Source organism: Rana temporaria, chromosome 2 (genome assembly GCF_905171775.1).
Source record: "Rana temporaria chromosome 2, aRanTem1.1, whole genome shotgun sequence".
Lineage (NCBI taxonomy): Eukaryota > Metazoa > Chordata > Amphibia > Anura > Ranidae > Rana > Rana temporaria.
In genome coordinates, this window is record NC_053490.1 from 216,232,754 (window position 1) to 216,251,018 (window position 18,265).

Consider the following 18,265-nt stretch of genomic DNA (forward strand, 5'->3'; position numbering starts at 1 on the left):
ATTTTAAAGGCTAATATGCAAGTTATTGTCCTAAAAAGTGTTTGGGGACCTAGGTCCTGCCCCAGGGGACATGAATCAATGCAAAAAAAAGTTTTTTCGGGAGCAGTGAATTTAATAATGCTTAAAGTGGGGTCCCCCCAAATTCAATTACCATGCCCTTCAGGTCTGGTATGGATATTAAGGGGGAACCCCCCTCTCAATTTAAAAAATAATGACATGGGGTTCCCCCCAAAAATCCATTCCAGACCCTTCAGGGGGTGTGTTCGGCTCATCCCTAGTGGTAGCTTGACGGTCTGGTGCTGCTTTGCAGCTTCAGGACCTGGACGACTTACCCTAATTGATGGAACCATGAAAGCATTGATTTAAATCCAATTGAGATGCTGTATCATGACCTTACACAGGCTGTTCATGCTGGAAAACCCTCCAATGTGACTGAATTAAAACAGTTCTGCAAAGAAGAGTGGGCCAAAAGAATCGTTGCCAGTTATTGCAAACGCTTGATTGCAGTTGTTGCCGTCAAGGGTGGAACAACCAGTTAATAGGTTTAGGGGGCAATTACTTTTTTACATAAAGCCAGGCAGGTTTAGACAGCTTTTTTGCCTTATTAAATAAAACCATATTTTTTTGGATGATCTGAGTCATTTAAGTGTGATAAATATGCAAAAAACAATAAAAAAAATCAGAAAAGGGGCAAATACTTTTTCACACAACTGTATATAAATGCGCCATGTTCTGGCACCCAGTATCAAGCGATACTGCAGAGACCAACCACCACTGTTCCAATACCTGGACAGGTATTATGAACACTTATAAGTGTAAATAATCTAAAGAGTGTTCTTTGTATATGATTGTTGGCACTAATTAAGCACAATCACATTTTTTTTTATACTAGTGCCGGATCACATGGATATAGTATACCTGGATTTTCCCAAACGTTTGACACATGTGGCTAATGTGTAAATTAAAGTCTACAGGCTTAGAAAATTCAAGTTTTAAATGGATAGAACTGGAAAACTGGTTAAAAGACTGAATTCAGAGATTAGTGATTAATGATTCATACTCCAAAAGGTACAGAATGGCATGGCTGGGTGAAGCGACGTTACCTTATGTCGCTTCGCCCTTTGGCCACTAGGGGCGCGCATGCACCACCAGAGCTGAAGCGAGTGCCCGGTGGGCGAGGTGATCACCGGGCACCCGCGATCGCTCATGACAGAGCGAGAACCGGGATCTGTGTGTGTAAACACACAGATCCCGGTTCTTTCAGGGGAGAGGAGACTGATTGTGTGTTCATACAATGTATGAACATCGATCTCTATCTTCCCCTATTAGTCCCCTCCCTCCTACAGTTAGAACACAGGGAGGGAACACAGTTAACCCCTTGATCGTCCCCTAGTGTTAACCCCTTCCCTGCCAGTGACATTTATACATTAATCAGTGCATTTTTATAGCACCAACCACTATATAATTGTCAATGGTCCCAAAAATGTGTCAAAAGTGTCCGATGTGTCGGCCGCAATATGTCCCGATAAAAATCGCAAATTGACGCTATTTCTAGTAAAAAATAATAATAATAATAATAAAAATGCCATAAATCTATCCCCTATTTTGCAGATGCTATAACTTTTGCGCAAACCAATCAATATACGCTTATTGCATTTTTTTTTACCAAAAATATGTACAAGAATACATATCAGCCGAAACTGAGAAAAAAAATTGCTTTTTTTCCAAAAAATTGGGGATATTTATTATAGCAAAAATATTGTGTTTTTTTCAAAACTGTTGCTCTTTTTTTTGTTTATAGCACAAAAAATAAAAAACGCAGAGATGATCAAATACCACCAAAAGAAAGCTCTATTTGTGGGGAAAAATGTCAGTTAAAGCGGCGCAGTGCCATATCGCAAAAAATGGCCTGGTCATTGAGCAGCCAAATGTTCCGGGGGTGAAGTGGTTGATATATTTATAAATGATATAGAGTTTGCAATAAAAGTAACATTTCAGTATTTGCAGATGACACCAAGCTATGCAGTAGAATTACTTCCATACAGAATATTTCTAACTTGCAAGGCAACCTCAAAGCACTATTTCATTTGGCAACTATGTGGCAAATGAGATTTAATGTTGATAAATGTAAAGTTATGCAGTTGGGGCCTAAAAACATGCATGCATCATACATACAAGGAATAGTAGAACTGGGGGAATCAATGGGGGAGAAGGATCTGGTATATCATACACTTAACAATAGCATGCAATGAAAGACTGCAGTTCCTAAAGCAAGCAAAATATGCTCTTGTATTAAAACATAGTTACATAGTTAGTCAGGTTGAAAAAAGACACAAGTCTATCCAGTTCAACCATAACAAAAATAAAATAATAATAATAATATCCTAAAATCCCATATACCCAATTCTATACCCACAGTTGATCCAGAGGAAGGCGAAAAACCCCAGCAGAGCACGGTCCAATTTTCTACAGCAGGGGAAAAAAATCCTTCCTGATCCCCTGAAAGGCAATCAGATATTCCCTGGTTTAAATTTACCTATAAATGTTAGTACCCCGTTATATTATGTACATTTAGGAAAGAATCCAGGCCTTTCTTAAAGCAATCCACTGAGCAGGCCAGAACCACCTCTGCAGGGAGTCTATTCCACATTTTCACAGCTCTTACTGTGAAGAAACCTTTCCATATATGAAGGTGAAATCTCTTTTCCTCTAGACGTAAAGAGTGCCCCCTTGTCCTTTGTGTTGACCGTAAAGTTCACTATATGGACCCCTTATATATTTGTACATGTTGATCATATCCCCCCCTTAATCTCCTCTTCTCAAGAGTGAATACATTCAGTTTCTCTACTCTTTCCTCATAGCTGAGCTCCTCAATGCCTCTTATCAGTTTGGTTGCCCTTCTCTGCACTTTCTCCAGTTCCCCAATATCCCTTTTAAGAACTGGGGTCCAAAAGTGAACTGCATATTCCAGATGAGGTCTTACTAATGATTTGTACAGGGGCTAAAAGAGGTATAGACACCGGCAAAGGAGATATCATGTTGCCCCTGTGCAAATAATTAGTAAGACCTCATCTGGAATATGCAGTTAAATTTTAGGGCACCAGTACACAAAAGGCATATTGCAGAACTGAAGAAAGTGCAGAGAAGGGCAACCAGACTGTTAAGAGACATGGAGGAGCTCAGCTATGAGAAAAGATTAGCTGAACTGAATTTATTCTCTGTTGAGAAGAGGAGATTAAGGGGGGATATGATCCCCATGTCTTAATACATAAGTGGTTCTTATAGTGAACTTGGTGTAGAGTTATTCACTTTCAGGTCCTTACAGAGGATAAAGGGGCACTCTTTACATCAAGAGGAAAATGTGGAATAGTCTCCCTCAAGAATTGGTTCTGGCCAGCTTGGTAGATTGTTTTTTTTTTAAAGAGTTGGATGCAATCTTAAAGCGGATGTGCCACTAAACAAATATATTAAAAGCCAGCAGCTACAGATACTGCAGCTGCTGACTTTTAATATAAGGACACTTACCTGTCCTGGAGTCCAGCGGTGATCGCAGCAGATGACGAGCCGATCGCTCGTCACCCTGCTGCTCCCCCCTCCATCCACGGTGAGGGAACCAGGAAGTGAAGCGCTCCGGCTTCACTGCCCGGTTCCCTACGGCGCATGCGCGAGTCGCGCTGCGCCCGCCGATTGGCTCCCGCTGTGTGCTGGGAGCCGAGTGTTCCCAGCATACAACGGGGGACGGACGGGAAGGGGAAAAAAAACCCGTCCTTTGCCCGTATCGTAGGGCCGGAAGTGGGTGCAGATACCTGTCTGTAGACAGGTATCTGCACCCCCCTCCCCCCTGAAAGGTGTCAAATGTGACACCGGAGGGGGGGAGGGTGCCGATCAGCGGGACTCCACTTTAGAGTGGAGATCCGCTTTAAGTGCACAAAATATTATTGAATATTATGGGGGATTAGGAAGTATTTTTTTCTCCCGCTGGGTCATGCTTCACTGTTGTTTTCTTTTTCTTTTTGCCTACCCATGAATCAACTGTGAGTATAAGATAGTGTATATGGAGGTTTTCTATTTCTGTCTGTTTGTCTTGTTTTTTATGTAACTACGTAACCATGCCACACACTGATGCTCATCTTTGTCCATGCTCCTCCGTTGCTCTGTCAAAACCCTTTAGAAACAAACAATATTTGTGCGTAAAGGGAGCCTATGAACTTCCCCATCTACTCCCATGATTCAGTGCTAGGGCCTGACTGGCCAATGGCCAGGCCCAAGCACTTTCATATAGGGGAGCAGAGCCTGCCATTAAATCTGGGGAAAGCTCCAACTCTGACCAACATGGAATTGACATAGTTGGTAGGGTTGATTAACTTACAAAGGAATTTTATCCATGGCTCTGAGTATGATGACGTTATCAGTGGGTGGGTGGGTTGTGAGCCCCTTTGGCTTCACCCAAATATTACGTGAACTTAACATAAACTTTATATCACTAGAAGAAAACATATTGTATAAAATATAACAACAACCTATTCCTATCTATTAAAAACAGAGGAAAACATATTGTATCAAATATAACAACAACCTATTAATATCTATCTAAAGCTTAATCAGTTCTGTGATTTAAAAGACAAACCAGCCAACCGTTACTTTTCTATAATGCAGCTAACCAGCCGTGGATCTTGAGTGTCCATTATACACCCAGAAAATGTAATTTAAAAAGGTGTAGATACACCTAATCTAAAGGTATATCTCAAAAAGTGTGCACTCCTTATTGTCATACCATGCTGTCTCTGACAGCTATGATCTGAGCTAACAAACCAAAGCCAATCGGAGTGGTTCCTGATGAACACCATGACAGTCAATCAAGGTGATAACTATGAAGCTGGAGGCATTTGATTTTTTCCCCATTTGTCAGCCTATAAAAAACCTGAACTGTTACTTAATAAAAGTTCTTCCCATTGAATCTGTTATTAATTCTTCTGAATCCTAATTAGCTCTAAGCATTTTAACTATTTTCTATTGTTTCTGTTAATACATTTTTGGTCACTTTGTGTCATTTGTTTGTTTTTGTAGCACTTCATTTCAAAAATACACCTAATGTTTCTGAAAAAATACACATTTTCTGGGGCAAATGTTAAACCCATGAGCCCTTTTACAACCAATAAACAAGCTTCCCTAAACTGGTGCTCATTTTTCCCTCCTCCCGTTTCAAGGCTTCAACCCAGTTATGGGTGTTTCTATGGTTAGAGAAGACAGAATCACAAATCAATGAGGGAAAGAGATAATGGTGGAAGCTAATTTCTATATGGGAATAGAGAGTTACAGCATGGACTCTTTATTCCCAGAACAGAACAAAATTACCCCTTCAAAAACTGATTTGAAAATTCTTGTACATTTGAGTTTTATTGGAAATAGGTAAACAATAAGGGTACCGCTCTGTTCCTTGTTACAAGACTGTTATTCTTCTTCAAACTCTCTCTCATGCTGTGTCGCCGACGGATCAGGATTTCCTTGGCTTGTTTTTCACTGGTTCCATTTGCAAGATTGTGCCTGTTGTAGGAGAGTGTCTAGAAAAAAATAATTACATTTCAAACTTTAGAGACTTTGAATGTTCAAATCAATAAAAGGATATCTAACATTTACATTAACATTTCAAGTTTGACAGGTTAGTGGTTTGGCTCCTAATGTACAATTTCGCCTAAGAATAAAATTATCTGATAAATGCAATAAGGACAATATGTGATTAATGTTATATTCGGTGGACTAGACATAAAAAGAAAAAAGTAATGTTATATTCGGTGGACTAGACATAAAAAGAAAAAAGTAATGTTATATTCGGTGGACTAGACATGAAAAGAATAAAAGTAAAGCGCACCTACATAAAGTAAATCTTACCCGTTGGCGTATCTGATAGAGGTTCCTTGATAAGACATCTCGCAATTCATTAACGTCAGATGGGGAAAGAGCGTTTACTTTATTCTTTTCGTATGTTCTGGTTTAAAGAATCAAAAATAAGGTTAATAAATGCCATTCTTGGATTAAATAGCAAATGCATGGATTAACTAGATACTTATTTGAAAAGACTGTAAAAAACATAAAAATAAAAATACCAATACCAATTAACATTCTGATCACCTGTATGCATTTGTTATAGATGTCTGTAACATGTGTGATATTTTAGATTACATTTATCATATCCTTATCCTCAGCCCAAACCCAAATCCTGCAACCCAATCTGTACATCACTGCCTTCCGCCAGCACAATCACCCAATGCACACTAGGAGTGGATGGGGGAATATTGTTAGAATTTTTGCTAATCCATAATTGTTAGAAGTAAACAAAGGTTCACATAATTTATCAAGCTCATTTAACAGCCAAGCTCATTCAACAGACTCAACTCTTTTAGTAAATAATGGCCAGGAGTTCGAGACATTACAAGTCGGTGGCGTTAAAAAAAAAAATGTGTTACACCAGCTATTTACGCATATTTGACTTATTCACTCCGCCTAAGGTTTATATATAAATTAGGGCTGTGCAAATTAACTTTTAATTAATCGAATAATCTTTAATTTTTTGGATCGATTAAAATTCTTTTGATTGGTACTCACCTCTCCGCCGGCTTCTGGGCCTTCAGAGATCCAGTAATGTCACGGACACCGGGGGTGCTTGCCGTGTCCATCTGAAGGGCTCCTTTGCTGTGCCTTCATATCTGCATGCCAGTGGGACCTTACTATCTGCCACACGCAAGGGCTGTTACAATTCCCTCTATCAACCTGGGATTCTACAACCATCCACTGGGAGTTGTGATGGTTGTAGTTAACTGATGTTAACCTCTGCTCATCTGGATTCAGCAGTGGTATCGTTGTACACATTTTTATACCAGTATCATACTTAGCTACATGTTTTTATGACTGCTTTTGGTACCGTTTGGTATTACTCGCACCATTTTTACAGTTTGTGTAGCTACATCGATTTTATCTCCAAGGAGATCAGCTAAAAGTAGTTGGATCTTTATGTGCGTTATAATTAATCGAAATTAGTCGATTAATCGATTAAAAAAACAAATGATTAATCGAACAGAAACATTTTGATCAGTAACAGCCCTAATATAAATATAACTAAACTTATGCTTTATGGATCTATGTCACTCTGTCAGTAATAGCACCATAAAGTGGGGAAAATAATTATTTGATCCTCTGCAGATTTTGTAGTTTGCCCACTTACAAAGAAATGAAGGGTCTATAATTGTTATTATAGGTGTATTTTAAATCATAGAGACAGAATATCAACCAAAAATCCAGAAAAAACATATGATACAAATGTTATAAATTGAGTTGTAGTTTAGTGCAGTGGTCATCAGCCCTGTCCACAGGGCCCACTAACAGGCCAGGTTTGCAAGATAACTGAAATACATCACAGGTGATATCATTTACTTCTCAGTGATTGCAGTATTCTAGTCTGCATCTCCCCAAGGTAATACATAAAACCTGGCCTGTTAGTGGGCCCTGAGGACACGGTTGATGACCACTGGTTTAGTGAGTAAATTAAGTATTTGATCCTCTACCAACCAACAATAATTCTGGCTCCTACAGACTGGCTACAGTATGTGCTCATGTGGTAGACAGATTAGTCCTGTCAATTTAAGAAGGTGCTCCTAACAACAACTCGTTATGTGTATAAAAGACACCTGTCCGCAGAATCTCTTTCTTCCATTAAAACCTCACAATCATTGGCAAAACCCAAGAAGCTTGGTGAGAAGCAGACAACTGTTGGAGCGATTATTCACAAATGGAAGAAATACAAAATAACCATCAATTGCCCTCGGTCTGGAGCTCCATGCAAAATTTCACCTCATGGGGTTAGGATGATCATGAGAAAAATGAGGGATCAGCTCAGAACTACACGGGAGGAGTTTGTGAATGATCTCAAGGAAGTTGGGACCACAGTCACCAAACAAACCATTGGTAACACAATACACCATGGATTGAAATCCTGCAGTGCCCAAAAGGTCCCCCTCCTCAAGAAGGCACATGTACAGACCAATCTGAAGTTTGCCAATGAACATCTAAATGATTCAGAGAAGGATTGGGTCAGATGAGACCAAAATTTAGCTCTTTGGCATTAACTCGACTTGTTGTATTTGGAGGAAGAATAATGCTGATTTTGACCCTAAGAACACCATCCTTAGAGTCTGGCACGGAGATGGAAACATTATGTTTAGGGACTGTTTCTCTGCTAAGGATACAGGTCAACTTTGCTGCATTGAGGGGCCAATGGACGGAGCCATGTATTGTAAAATCTTGGATGAGAACCTTCTTCCCTCAGCCAGAACACTGAAGATGGGTCATGGATGGGTCTTCCAGCATGACAATGTCATACTGCCAAGGCAACAAAGGAGTGGCTCAAGAAGAAGCACATTCGGGGCCATAGAGTGGCCTAGGCAGTCTCCAGACCTTAATCATATAGAAAATTTATGAAGGGAGCTGAAACTTTGAGTAGTCAAGCGACAGCCAAGAAACCTTAACCACTTCATTACTGGCTCATTATAATATGACGTCCACAGATGGGATTTACCATTCCGGGTGGATGTCATATGATGTCCTGGGCTTTGTGCGGTGATATCTGAATGATGCCTGCAGCTAAAGGCATCATTCAGATATCATTTTTTCGTGCCAGCGATTCTGTGCACGATAAGAATGATCATAGCGGCAGTTCCACCGCTTGATCGTTCTTATAGGCGGCGGGAGGGGACATCCCCCCCTTCTGCCGCCATCAGGTGCTTCTCCGGGCTCTCCCATGCCATCTGGGGCCCGGAGAAAGAATCGTCCGACATCGGATGGGAAGCATAGAGATGACTATGAACGTTGGAGGCCCGGGCGCGATGTGATGACGTCAAGCCTGGGTACCCGGAAGTAAACAAAGCCGTGATTGCGGCTAGTAAGCATGAGATCGGTGAATTTTTTTTCACGATCTCATGGTTTCCAGCCTGGAGGAGCGATGTGGGGTCTTATTGACCCCGCATCTCTCCCTAAAGAGGACCTGTCACACACCTTTCCTATTACAAGGGACGTTTACATTCCTTGCAATAGGAATAAAAGTGATAAAGTGTAAAAAAAAAAAAAAAATGATATATATATATTTTTTAAACGCCCCTGTCCCCGGTAGCTCGCACTTACAAGCGAACGCACATGTAAGTCCCGCTCACATATGTAAACGCCATTCAAACCACATATGTGCCAGAAACAATTCTAGCACTAGACCTCCTCTGTAACTCTAAACTGGTAACCTGTAAAAAAATTCAAAGCGTCACCTAAAAATTGGGCTAACTTTACTAACTTGTTATTTTTTAATTCATGAAACCATTTTTTTCCCAAAAAAAGGCGTTTGAAAAATTATTGCGCAAATACCGTGCAAGATAAAAAGTTGCAATGACCGTCATTTTATTCCCTAGGGTGTCTGCTAAAATATATAATGTTTGGGGGTTCTGAGTAATTTTCCAGCAAAAGAATGAGGATTTGTACATGTAGGAGAGAAGTGCCAGAATAGGCCCGGTATTGAGTTGGGTATAAAAGCCCTGTATTGAAGTGGTTAAAGCAGAATTCCATTCATTTTTGTGCGTATTAAAAGTCAGCAGCTACAAAAAAGTGCAGCTGCTGACTTTTAATAAACAGCCACACACCTGTCCCATGTACTCACCCCAGCCATTTTTACCCTGTGTCCTCTCTCGGTGGCACTGGCATCTTTACTATGGGCATCCAGCTGTAACAGCTGGTGCCCACTGCACATGCGCAAGCGGTGCTGCGCTCTGTGACTGGTCCTGATGTCTTCTGGGACCTGTCATGTGTAAAAATTAACAAAAAATAAAGTGGATACCAAAAATAAGGTACAAAGTAGTACCACTAAATACTCATCCACTTACTCCATGGGTGGGGCTCAGTGGCCAAACTGGCATATGAAAAAGAAAAACACTATACCAATAGAAAGGTGTAGTGCAAAGTGCCACACAGAGAGCCACAGGGAAATAGTATCTAGATATCCAAACCATTAAACAAAATAGAACATTTATTGAAAAATTGATAAACTAAACCTATGATAAAAAATAATAGACCCTTCATTTATTTTCAAGTGGGTAAACTTACAAAATCTGCAGGGGTTCAAATAATTATTTTCCCCACTGTATATCAGTCTATGTACATATATTCCTAAACTCTACAATTTTCATGATCAGTTTTATTGTAGGAGTTTGGTTTGTCTGTTGTTTTTCTTTGTCTTATTGCCAAAAATTCATATTATTGATATCTAAGAGATGAAGAGAGCTGGGTTTATTTTTATAGAGTATTAAACTCACATTAGCCTGCAGCCCCATGTAGCACACCACAGACTCATCAAAATTCCCTTCAGACCAATGTAAGTGCATTGTGGATCAATGAATAACCACCTGATATGACACATTTTCACAAAGTCTAATTTGTGTAGTACTTACCCCAATGATGATAAAGATGGGTCCCTACTCAAGCCAGATTCCGCCATCTCAATGGCTTGCTTAATTTCCAGTTTTCTATATAAGGACACAATGCTTGATTTTGGCTCATTTTCTCGTATCAGTAGTCTACGCAGATATCTTTGATCAAAGTGCTTAAACCTATGTTTGGCAGAAATTTTATGTGAGTATTGTATCACATACCTACATTCTAAATCAGATACAAACCGTAAAATGTTAACTCTATGCAAACGTTTTCTGACATAAATAAAATTAACTGGCAATTTAAAATGTTTTTCAAGACTGGGGCCTCGTACACACGACCGAGGAACTCGTCGGAAAAGACACATCGTTTTCCTCGACGAGTTCCTTGTTAGGCTTGTCGAGGAACTCGACAAGCTTGCTTTGCGTACACACGGTCAAGACCAAAATCTCCTTGTTCTCAAACGCGGTGACATACAACCCATACAATGGCAGGGGAAGTTCGATTCCACTGGCACAACCCTTGGGGCTGCTTTTGCTAATCTCATGTTACTGCGTGTTAAGTAAAAGTTTGGAAAGAGACGATTTTCACTTTTCAGTCTGTTACAGCGTGACAAATGTGTTATCTCCATTACAAACGCTACTTTTACCGAAGGTGCGCTCCCGTCTGATAGTTTATTCTGAGCATGCGCGGGTTTCTTAGCATACACACGCTCGCGTTTCTCGTCGAAAACCAGCACGACGAGGAAATTGAGACTCCCGTCGAGGAAAAAGAGAACTTGCTCTCTTTTTTCCTCGTCGAGTTCTTCGACAGTTTCCTCAATGAAAAACGTACACACGACCGTTTTCCTCGGCAAAAAAGCTCTGCCACCAAGTTTCTTGATGGATTCTATCGAGGAAAACGGTTGTGTGTACGAGGCCTAAGCTACAGCTTTGTTCCTGAAGAATGGACTCCAGGTGGTAACGTGGAAGAGCTCAGTCCAACATGTCCCTATGTTGGGACTGAATCTTGCACTTTCAGATTTTCCAGCTCTGCATAGTGCTGTAACAATGCATAGAGTACATTTATGATTTAAAGGCACTGATACATCAGTAAACTGGACTTCTATACAGTCAATATAACAGCACAATGATAGTTCCACTCTACTGTTCTTTACCAACGTTACTAATTACATCTCTATATAATGTTAAAGTGAACCTGTAATTAAACAAAAATAATCTAAAAAGGCAAGCTTGTAAAAAAAAAATATATATATTAAAGAGAAAGTAGAGAAAGTAGAGAAAGCCTAAAAAAAAAAAAAAACCTGCAAGACAAAGGCATAATGAGCATACGAGAATATGAGCTAGTATGCAATGAGTAGCATACTAATAGAATGCATAGCATACTATCTCATTATGTAATACTCACATCCGATCAAAGCCCCTGCAGCCGTCCTCGTACCCCGCTCAGATGGCTGACATCTTTCCCAAGGGTTACTTCTGGGTATCGCGGCTCCGGCGCTGTGATTAGCCGTAGCCGCAATGACGTCACTCCCAGTCACAGCACGGGCTCCTTTAGGAACGGCACGATCACTGTTGCTAAAGTGCGTCTGCGCCGTTGTCTACGGTGAATGCCGTCATTTCTGTAAATATCTCCTAAACCGTGGAGGATTAGGAGATATTTCGAGCACCTACAGGTAAGCCTTAATCTAGGCTTACCTGAAGGTAAAAGTGGTTGTAAAGGGTTTACAACCACTTTACAGGGGTTGTAAAGGTACAATTTTTTTTATAAAAAAAAAGTATAAAAAGCATGCTTTACTGCATATACAGACTGATTTTACTGTTGTGGATTTAGTAACACTTTAAAGGGGTTGTAAAGGTACAATTTGTTTTCCTAAATAGCTTCCTTTACCTTAGTGCAGTCCTCCTTCACTTACCTCATCCTTTCATTTTGCTTTTAAATGTCCTTATTTCTTCCGAGAAATCCTCACACCAGGGAGAAAGCCTCACATTACTGTGTGTAGTCACAGACAGAAGAACAGGAAGTGAGGATTTCTCGGAAGAAATAAGGACATTTAAAAGCAAAATGAAAGGATGAGGTAAGTGAAGGAGGACTGCACTAAGGTAAAGGAAGCTATTTAGGAAAACAAATTGTACCTTTACAACCCCTTTAAAGTGTTACTAAATCCACAACAGTAAAATCAGTCTGTATATGCAGTAAAGCATGCTTTTTATACTCACTGTGGAACCTAAGAAGTTAGGCCCAGATTCTTAAAGTACTTACGACGGCGCAACGCCATGTACGCCATCGTAAGTCCTAATCTGGGCCGTCGTATCTATGCGACTGATTCTTAGACTCAGTTATGCATAGATAAGCATTAGATCCGACAGGCGTAAGGCTCTTACGCCGTCGGATCTTAAATGCTTTTTTTTTTTCGCCGCTAGGTGTCGCCACCGTCGTTTTCCCAGTCGAGTATGCAAATTAGCTAGATACGCAAATTCCCGAACGTACGCCCGGCCGACACAGTGAAGTTACGCGGTTTACGTTAGGCTTGTCCCGGCGTAAAGTTGTCCCTGTGTATATGAGGCGCAGCCATTGTTAAGTATGGCCATCGTTCCCGCGTCAAAATTTGAAAATTTACGTTGTTTGCTGGACGCCATTTACGTTCACGTCGAAACCAATGATGTCCTGGGATATTCTTCGGATGGCGCATGCGCATTAGGTTCGGCGCGGGAACACGCCTAATTTAAATGCTATACGCCCCCTACCCGCCTAATTTGAATTAGGCGGGCTTGCGCCGGGGGATTTACGCTACGCCGCCGCAACTTTACAGGCAAGTGCTTTGTGAATAAAGCACTTGTGTGTAAAACTTGCGGCGGCGTAACGTAACTCAAATACGTTACGCCCGCCCAATAATACGGCCATCTACGTGAATCTGCCCCTTAATCTTCTGCATTGTTTAAAAAGGCTGTTTGATCCTGCTTCTCTGATCATCCCCTTCTTTCTCTGTCCCCAATCTGGCCCCAGGGGGGATTCTTCACATGTTCAGTTTGTTGTGTATTGCTAGAGTTTCCTTTTTCTTTTGGGAGGATGCATTTGATCAGCACAGGGCCAATCAGCACTGTCCAGACAGAGGGTCAGGGCTCATGCAGTCTCATAGGACAGTCAGAGGAGAATAAAAATTCCTCCTACAAGCTTTAATCAGTGCTCAGCCGGACACTGATAGAAGTCACAAGACTGCTGTATACTGCTGATGAGAAAAGGTATTTAGCAGTTTAAATTTACTAAAATGATTGCATTTCCATGTTCTGTGTACTGTGGGAGACCAGATATAGTGAATGCAGGGCCCTAAGTTTAGTAGCATTCTAACTTTCCACATGCCCCACACCACTGAACATTACTTTGATGCTGAGAAATGGTCCCCTGAAGTCCGCTTTTGAGGGAGGCAATCTCCTGGATACCCTGCAGCCAGGGCCGGACTTACCATTGGGCTTGACTGGGCTCAAGCCCATGGGCCCCGCCCAATAAGGGACCCCCTTTAGGGCCCCGGCCCCTTCTAGGTTCTTCCACCTTTTGCAGCAGACACTCTAGAACTGTTAAGAGGAGACTGTGTGAATCAGGCCTTCATGGTAGAATATCTGCTAGGAAACCACTGCTAAAGAAAGGCAACAAGCAGAAGAGACTTGTTTGGGCTAAAGAACACAAGGAATGGACATTAGACCAGTGGAAATCTGTGCTTTGGTCTGATGAGTCCAAACTTGAGGTCTTTGGTTCCGACCTCTGTGTCTTTGTGCGACGCAGAAAAGGTGAACGGATGGACTCTACATGTCTGGTTCCCACCGTGAAGCATGGAGGTGTGATGGTGTGGGGGTGCTTTGCTGGTGACACTGTTGGGGATTTATTCAAAATTGAAGGCATACTGAACCAGCATGGCTACCACAGCATCTTGCAGCGGCATGCTATTCCATCCGGTTTGCGTTTAGTTGGACCATCATTTATTTTTCAACAGGACAATGACCCCAAACACACCTCCAGGCTGTGTAAGGGCTATATGACCAAGAAGGAGAGTGATGGGGTGCTGCGCCAGGTGACTACCTCTTGAAGCTCATCAAGAGAATGCCAAGAGTGTGCCAAGCAGTAATCAAAGCAAAAGGTGGCTACTGAAGAACCTAGAATATGAAATATATTTTCAGTTGTTTCACACTTTTTTGTTATGTATAATTCCACATGTGTTATTTCATAGTTTTGATGCCTTCAGTGTGAATCTACAATTTTCATAGTCATGAAAGGCCCCCCCCCCTTCTCAATTTCAGGCGGCAGCACCCCCCCCCCCTGGTTCTCTGCTCCAGGGAGCCCATGCCTTAAGCTGTGTAAGGGGCCCCAAAATTCCTGATGGCGACCCTGTGCATACCTCCCAACACGCACGGATTCTGCAGGACTTTCCCGCAGGCAGCTTCTTCCCGCAGTCCCGCAAAAGGGTTTATTTTCCCGCACTGCAAGAGGAGGCAGCACAGAAGCAGGAGGAACCGGTGCGGTGTGTGGAGGACTGTGGCTGCTGAATGGAAGAAAGCCGACAGCCGGGCTAATGACAGTCGGCACAGGTGAGAGGCACTTCCCCCTGCTCAACAACTTCAAACCCCCCCCAGGAGGAACACGGAGTGGCGTGTGGATGTCTGCTGAAGGGAAGAGAGCCGACACATTCTGTGCACAGGTGGTGAGAGGCACCCCCCCGCTCAACAACTTTAATGCGCACCCCCTCCCCCCCGCTCAACAGCTTTAATGCGCACCCCCCGCTCAACAACTTTAATGCGTACCCTCCCCCCCGCTCAACAGCTTTAATGCGCACCCCCCCGCTCAACAACTTTAATGCGCCCCCCCCCCCCCGCTCAACAACTTCAATTCCCCTCTAGGGGGCCCCTTCAACACTCAAGCCCAGGGGCCCCCACCACCCTAAGTCCTGCCCTGCCTGCAGCTCTCACTGGATACTCAACAGTTCCTCCCACTGACCTTTATGCATTAAAGGGTACAGTAGTAATGTAAAGGCTAGAGGGGGTCATGTGGTGGAGTTCGACACTACAGGAAGTGTCAATTTCCCTAAAGACTTCATATAAGATTTCTCAAGCTCAAAGCAGTGTAAAAGGCATGTACTTGCCCTTTTCTTTTACACATATGCCTTTTTGGGGATGTTTTTTTTAGATAATGACAGAGTCACTTTAAGGGAAACAATGTCGGTATCATGGCCAGGGCACATTGTAGGATTTTATTTGTTAAGAGGGAACTTGTAATGAGAGAAATACATGGGCTGCTATTCCTGACCCTCCAGAACAATTATGCAGATCTGGAGTTTTGACTTCTCTGGCTGCACTGCTGCCACCTTTTTTTTTCTTCAGTACAGGTCTTCTTCAAGTCAATATGTCGCCTTACGCATTATTTAAAATATATTTATGACAGAGATTACAAAATAAAGTAAGAGCAATGTACAGTATGCCTCTGTATTTTAAATGCAAGCATGCTTTCTGTATTTACTATACAGCCCTACAACTGCAAGCACCACCCTCTTTGGGTGTTGTAACATAATCCTAACATAATTACTAACATAATAATAACATACCTCCCAACCGTCCCGGATTTCGCGGGACTGTCCCGCGATTCGCGGTAAATCCTGCGGTCCCGCGATCAGTGCTAGAGTCCCGCGATTCCGCGGCACCGTCACCCCCCCGCGCGATTTACGGTAAATCCCGCGGTCTCGCGATTGGCGATAAACCCCCCCCCCCCCGCTCAACAACTTCGTTGGGAGGTATGCTCCCAACGAAGTATTCTGAAGTTGAAAAGTTGGGAGGTATGTAATAATAATAATAATTACTAATATAATTACTTCAATGCTGGCAAAAGCACTTAAAGGTAACAGTATTCAAAAGTATGTTCAATCATGGCATTTAATAGATGTAATGTTGCAGATAATGTTTTAAATATTTGAACCTACTTGTCTTTGTAGTAGTTGTGTCCCCAGTGACCACAAACATCATCGAGGCCTGCCTTTACGTGATCCAAAAACTGGGGATGAAATAACACTTGATTATTGACACATACACATAGTCAAGTCATTCCACAGATTTTCAATGGTGTTTAGGTCTGGGCTCTCATTAGGCCATGCAAGGACATTCACCCTTTTCTCCTCCAACCACTGTGTGGTCATTTTTGCTGTGTACTTTGGGTCATTGTCATGTTGGAAGGTAAATATTCTTCCCATTGATAACTTTCTGGCAGAGGGCAGCAGATTTTTCTCAAGAATTTGACGGTATTTTGTCCCATTCATTTTTCCTTCTATCCTGACAAGTGCTACATTTTGGCAAAGCTTTGGTCTTTTTTGAGGAGTGGCTTTTTTCTGGCAATCCTCCCATACGTGATATTGTTGTCACATGCGCACAATGACCACTCTTTGTCATAAATTTCTGCAACAGCTTCAGAGTTGCTGTAAGCCTTTTGGTAGCCTCTCTGACCAGTTTCCTCATTGCTCTTTCATCCAGTTTGGAGTGATTTCCTAATCTGGGAAGGGTCTGTGTTGTACAAAATACCTTCCACTTCTTAAAGGGGTGGTTCACTCTAAAAACTACTTTTTTTTATTAAACTGGCCCCCCACATTACAATACGATTAAGGCTATTATTATTTTTTTGATGCTGTACATACCTTTCGGCTCCTTTCGCCATGACGCGGCTTACGCGACGGGGGGGGAGCTCGTTTTTGGTCAAAATGTCAATCACAGACATGTGAGGAACGCCCACTCCCGCGGGACTCGCAACGGGTGAATATGCTGTACAAAGGTATGTACAGCATCAAAAAAATAATAATAGCCTTAATCGTATTGTAATGTGGGGGGCCAGTTTAATAAAAAAAAGTAGTTTTTAGGGTGAACCACCCCTTTAAGTATAGACTTCACTGTGCTATTAGGCATTGATAAAGCATTTTACATTCCCTCTCCTGACTTTTGCCTGTCCACAACTTTATCCCAGAGATCCCGATGATAGTGCCTTGCCACCCATAGTTGATTTTTTGCTTAAGTTGCACTACCTGGGACTGAAATGTTCCAGGAAAGCTATTTTCATGCTAAGCTATTTAAAATGATCACAGTTGAAAGTCAAATGGCCTTGTGTGCCATTGAGAAGGTGATTAGCTACACCTGACTGAGTTTACAAGTCATTTTTAGGAGGGGGCGATCCTTTTTCCAACTTATGTTACAAGTTGCACTAAAACACATTCAAGCTGTGCTAACAAATTTTTACCATACTGTTCTAAGTTAACTGCTTCACGACTGCCCCATAGCAGTTTTACTGCTACAAAGTGGCCATTTTGTGCAGAATCACATATATATATATACAGTAAAACCTTGGTTTGAGAGTAACTTTGTTTGAGAGCGTTTTGCAAGACAAGCAAAATGTTTTAATAAATTTGTCTTAATATAAGAGTAGCGTCATGTCACAACTGAGTATAAAAACGAAGAGAGAAGCCTCTAAGTGTAGCAAGATGGTTACATTTAATGAAACTACAACATTTAGCAACTTATTGCTACACTTAGGAGGCGTCTCTCTTTTATACCCTGTAAAAAAAATGCTTTAATATACAAGTGCTTTGGATTACAAGCATGTTTCTGGAACTAATTATGCTCGCAAACCAAGGTTTTACTGTACGTGACTCTGCACTTCCGGATTTTGGGCGCGAGCTTACTCCCGCTGTGATTTTTCATAGCGAGAGCTGATTAGCGGACCCAATGTCTGCCCAGGGACCCACCGATCGTTTGTTACTCTGACAGAATTACAGTCTGCCTATGTA

At 41.8% G+C, this 18,265-nt stretch overlaps 1 protein-coding gene across 1 annotated transcript in view; it reads right to left on the reverse strand.

Annotated features, from left to right (window-relative positions):
- LOC120926472 (sodium/hydrogen exchanger 2-like) overlaps window positions 1-18,265 on the reverse strand; it is a 150,587-nt gene that overhangs the window by 14,197 nt on the left and 118,125 nt on the right. Inside the window, exons 7-10 of the mRNA XM_040336409.1 lie at window positions 16,421-16,491; window positions 10,479-10,637; window positions 5,890-5,986; window positions 5,427-5,561 (exon numbers count right to left, since the gene is read on the reverse strand). Of these exons, the coding sequence (XP_040192343.1) occupies window positions 5,427-5,561; window positions 5,890-5,986; window positions 10,479-10,637; window positions 16,421-16,491 (462 nt within the window). The remainder of the gene's footprint in view (window positions 1-5,426; window positions 5,562-5,889; window positions 5,987-10,478; window positions 10,638-16,420; window positions 16,492-18,265) is intronic.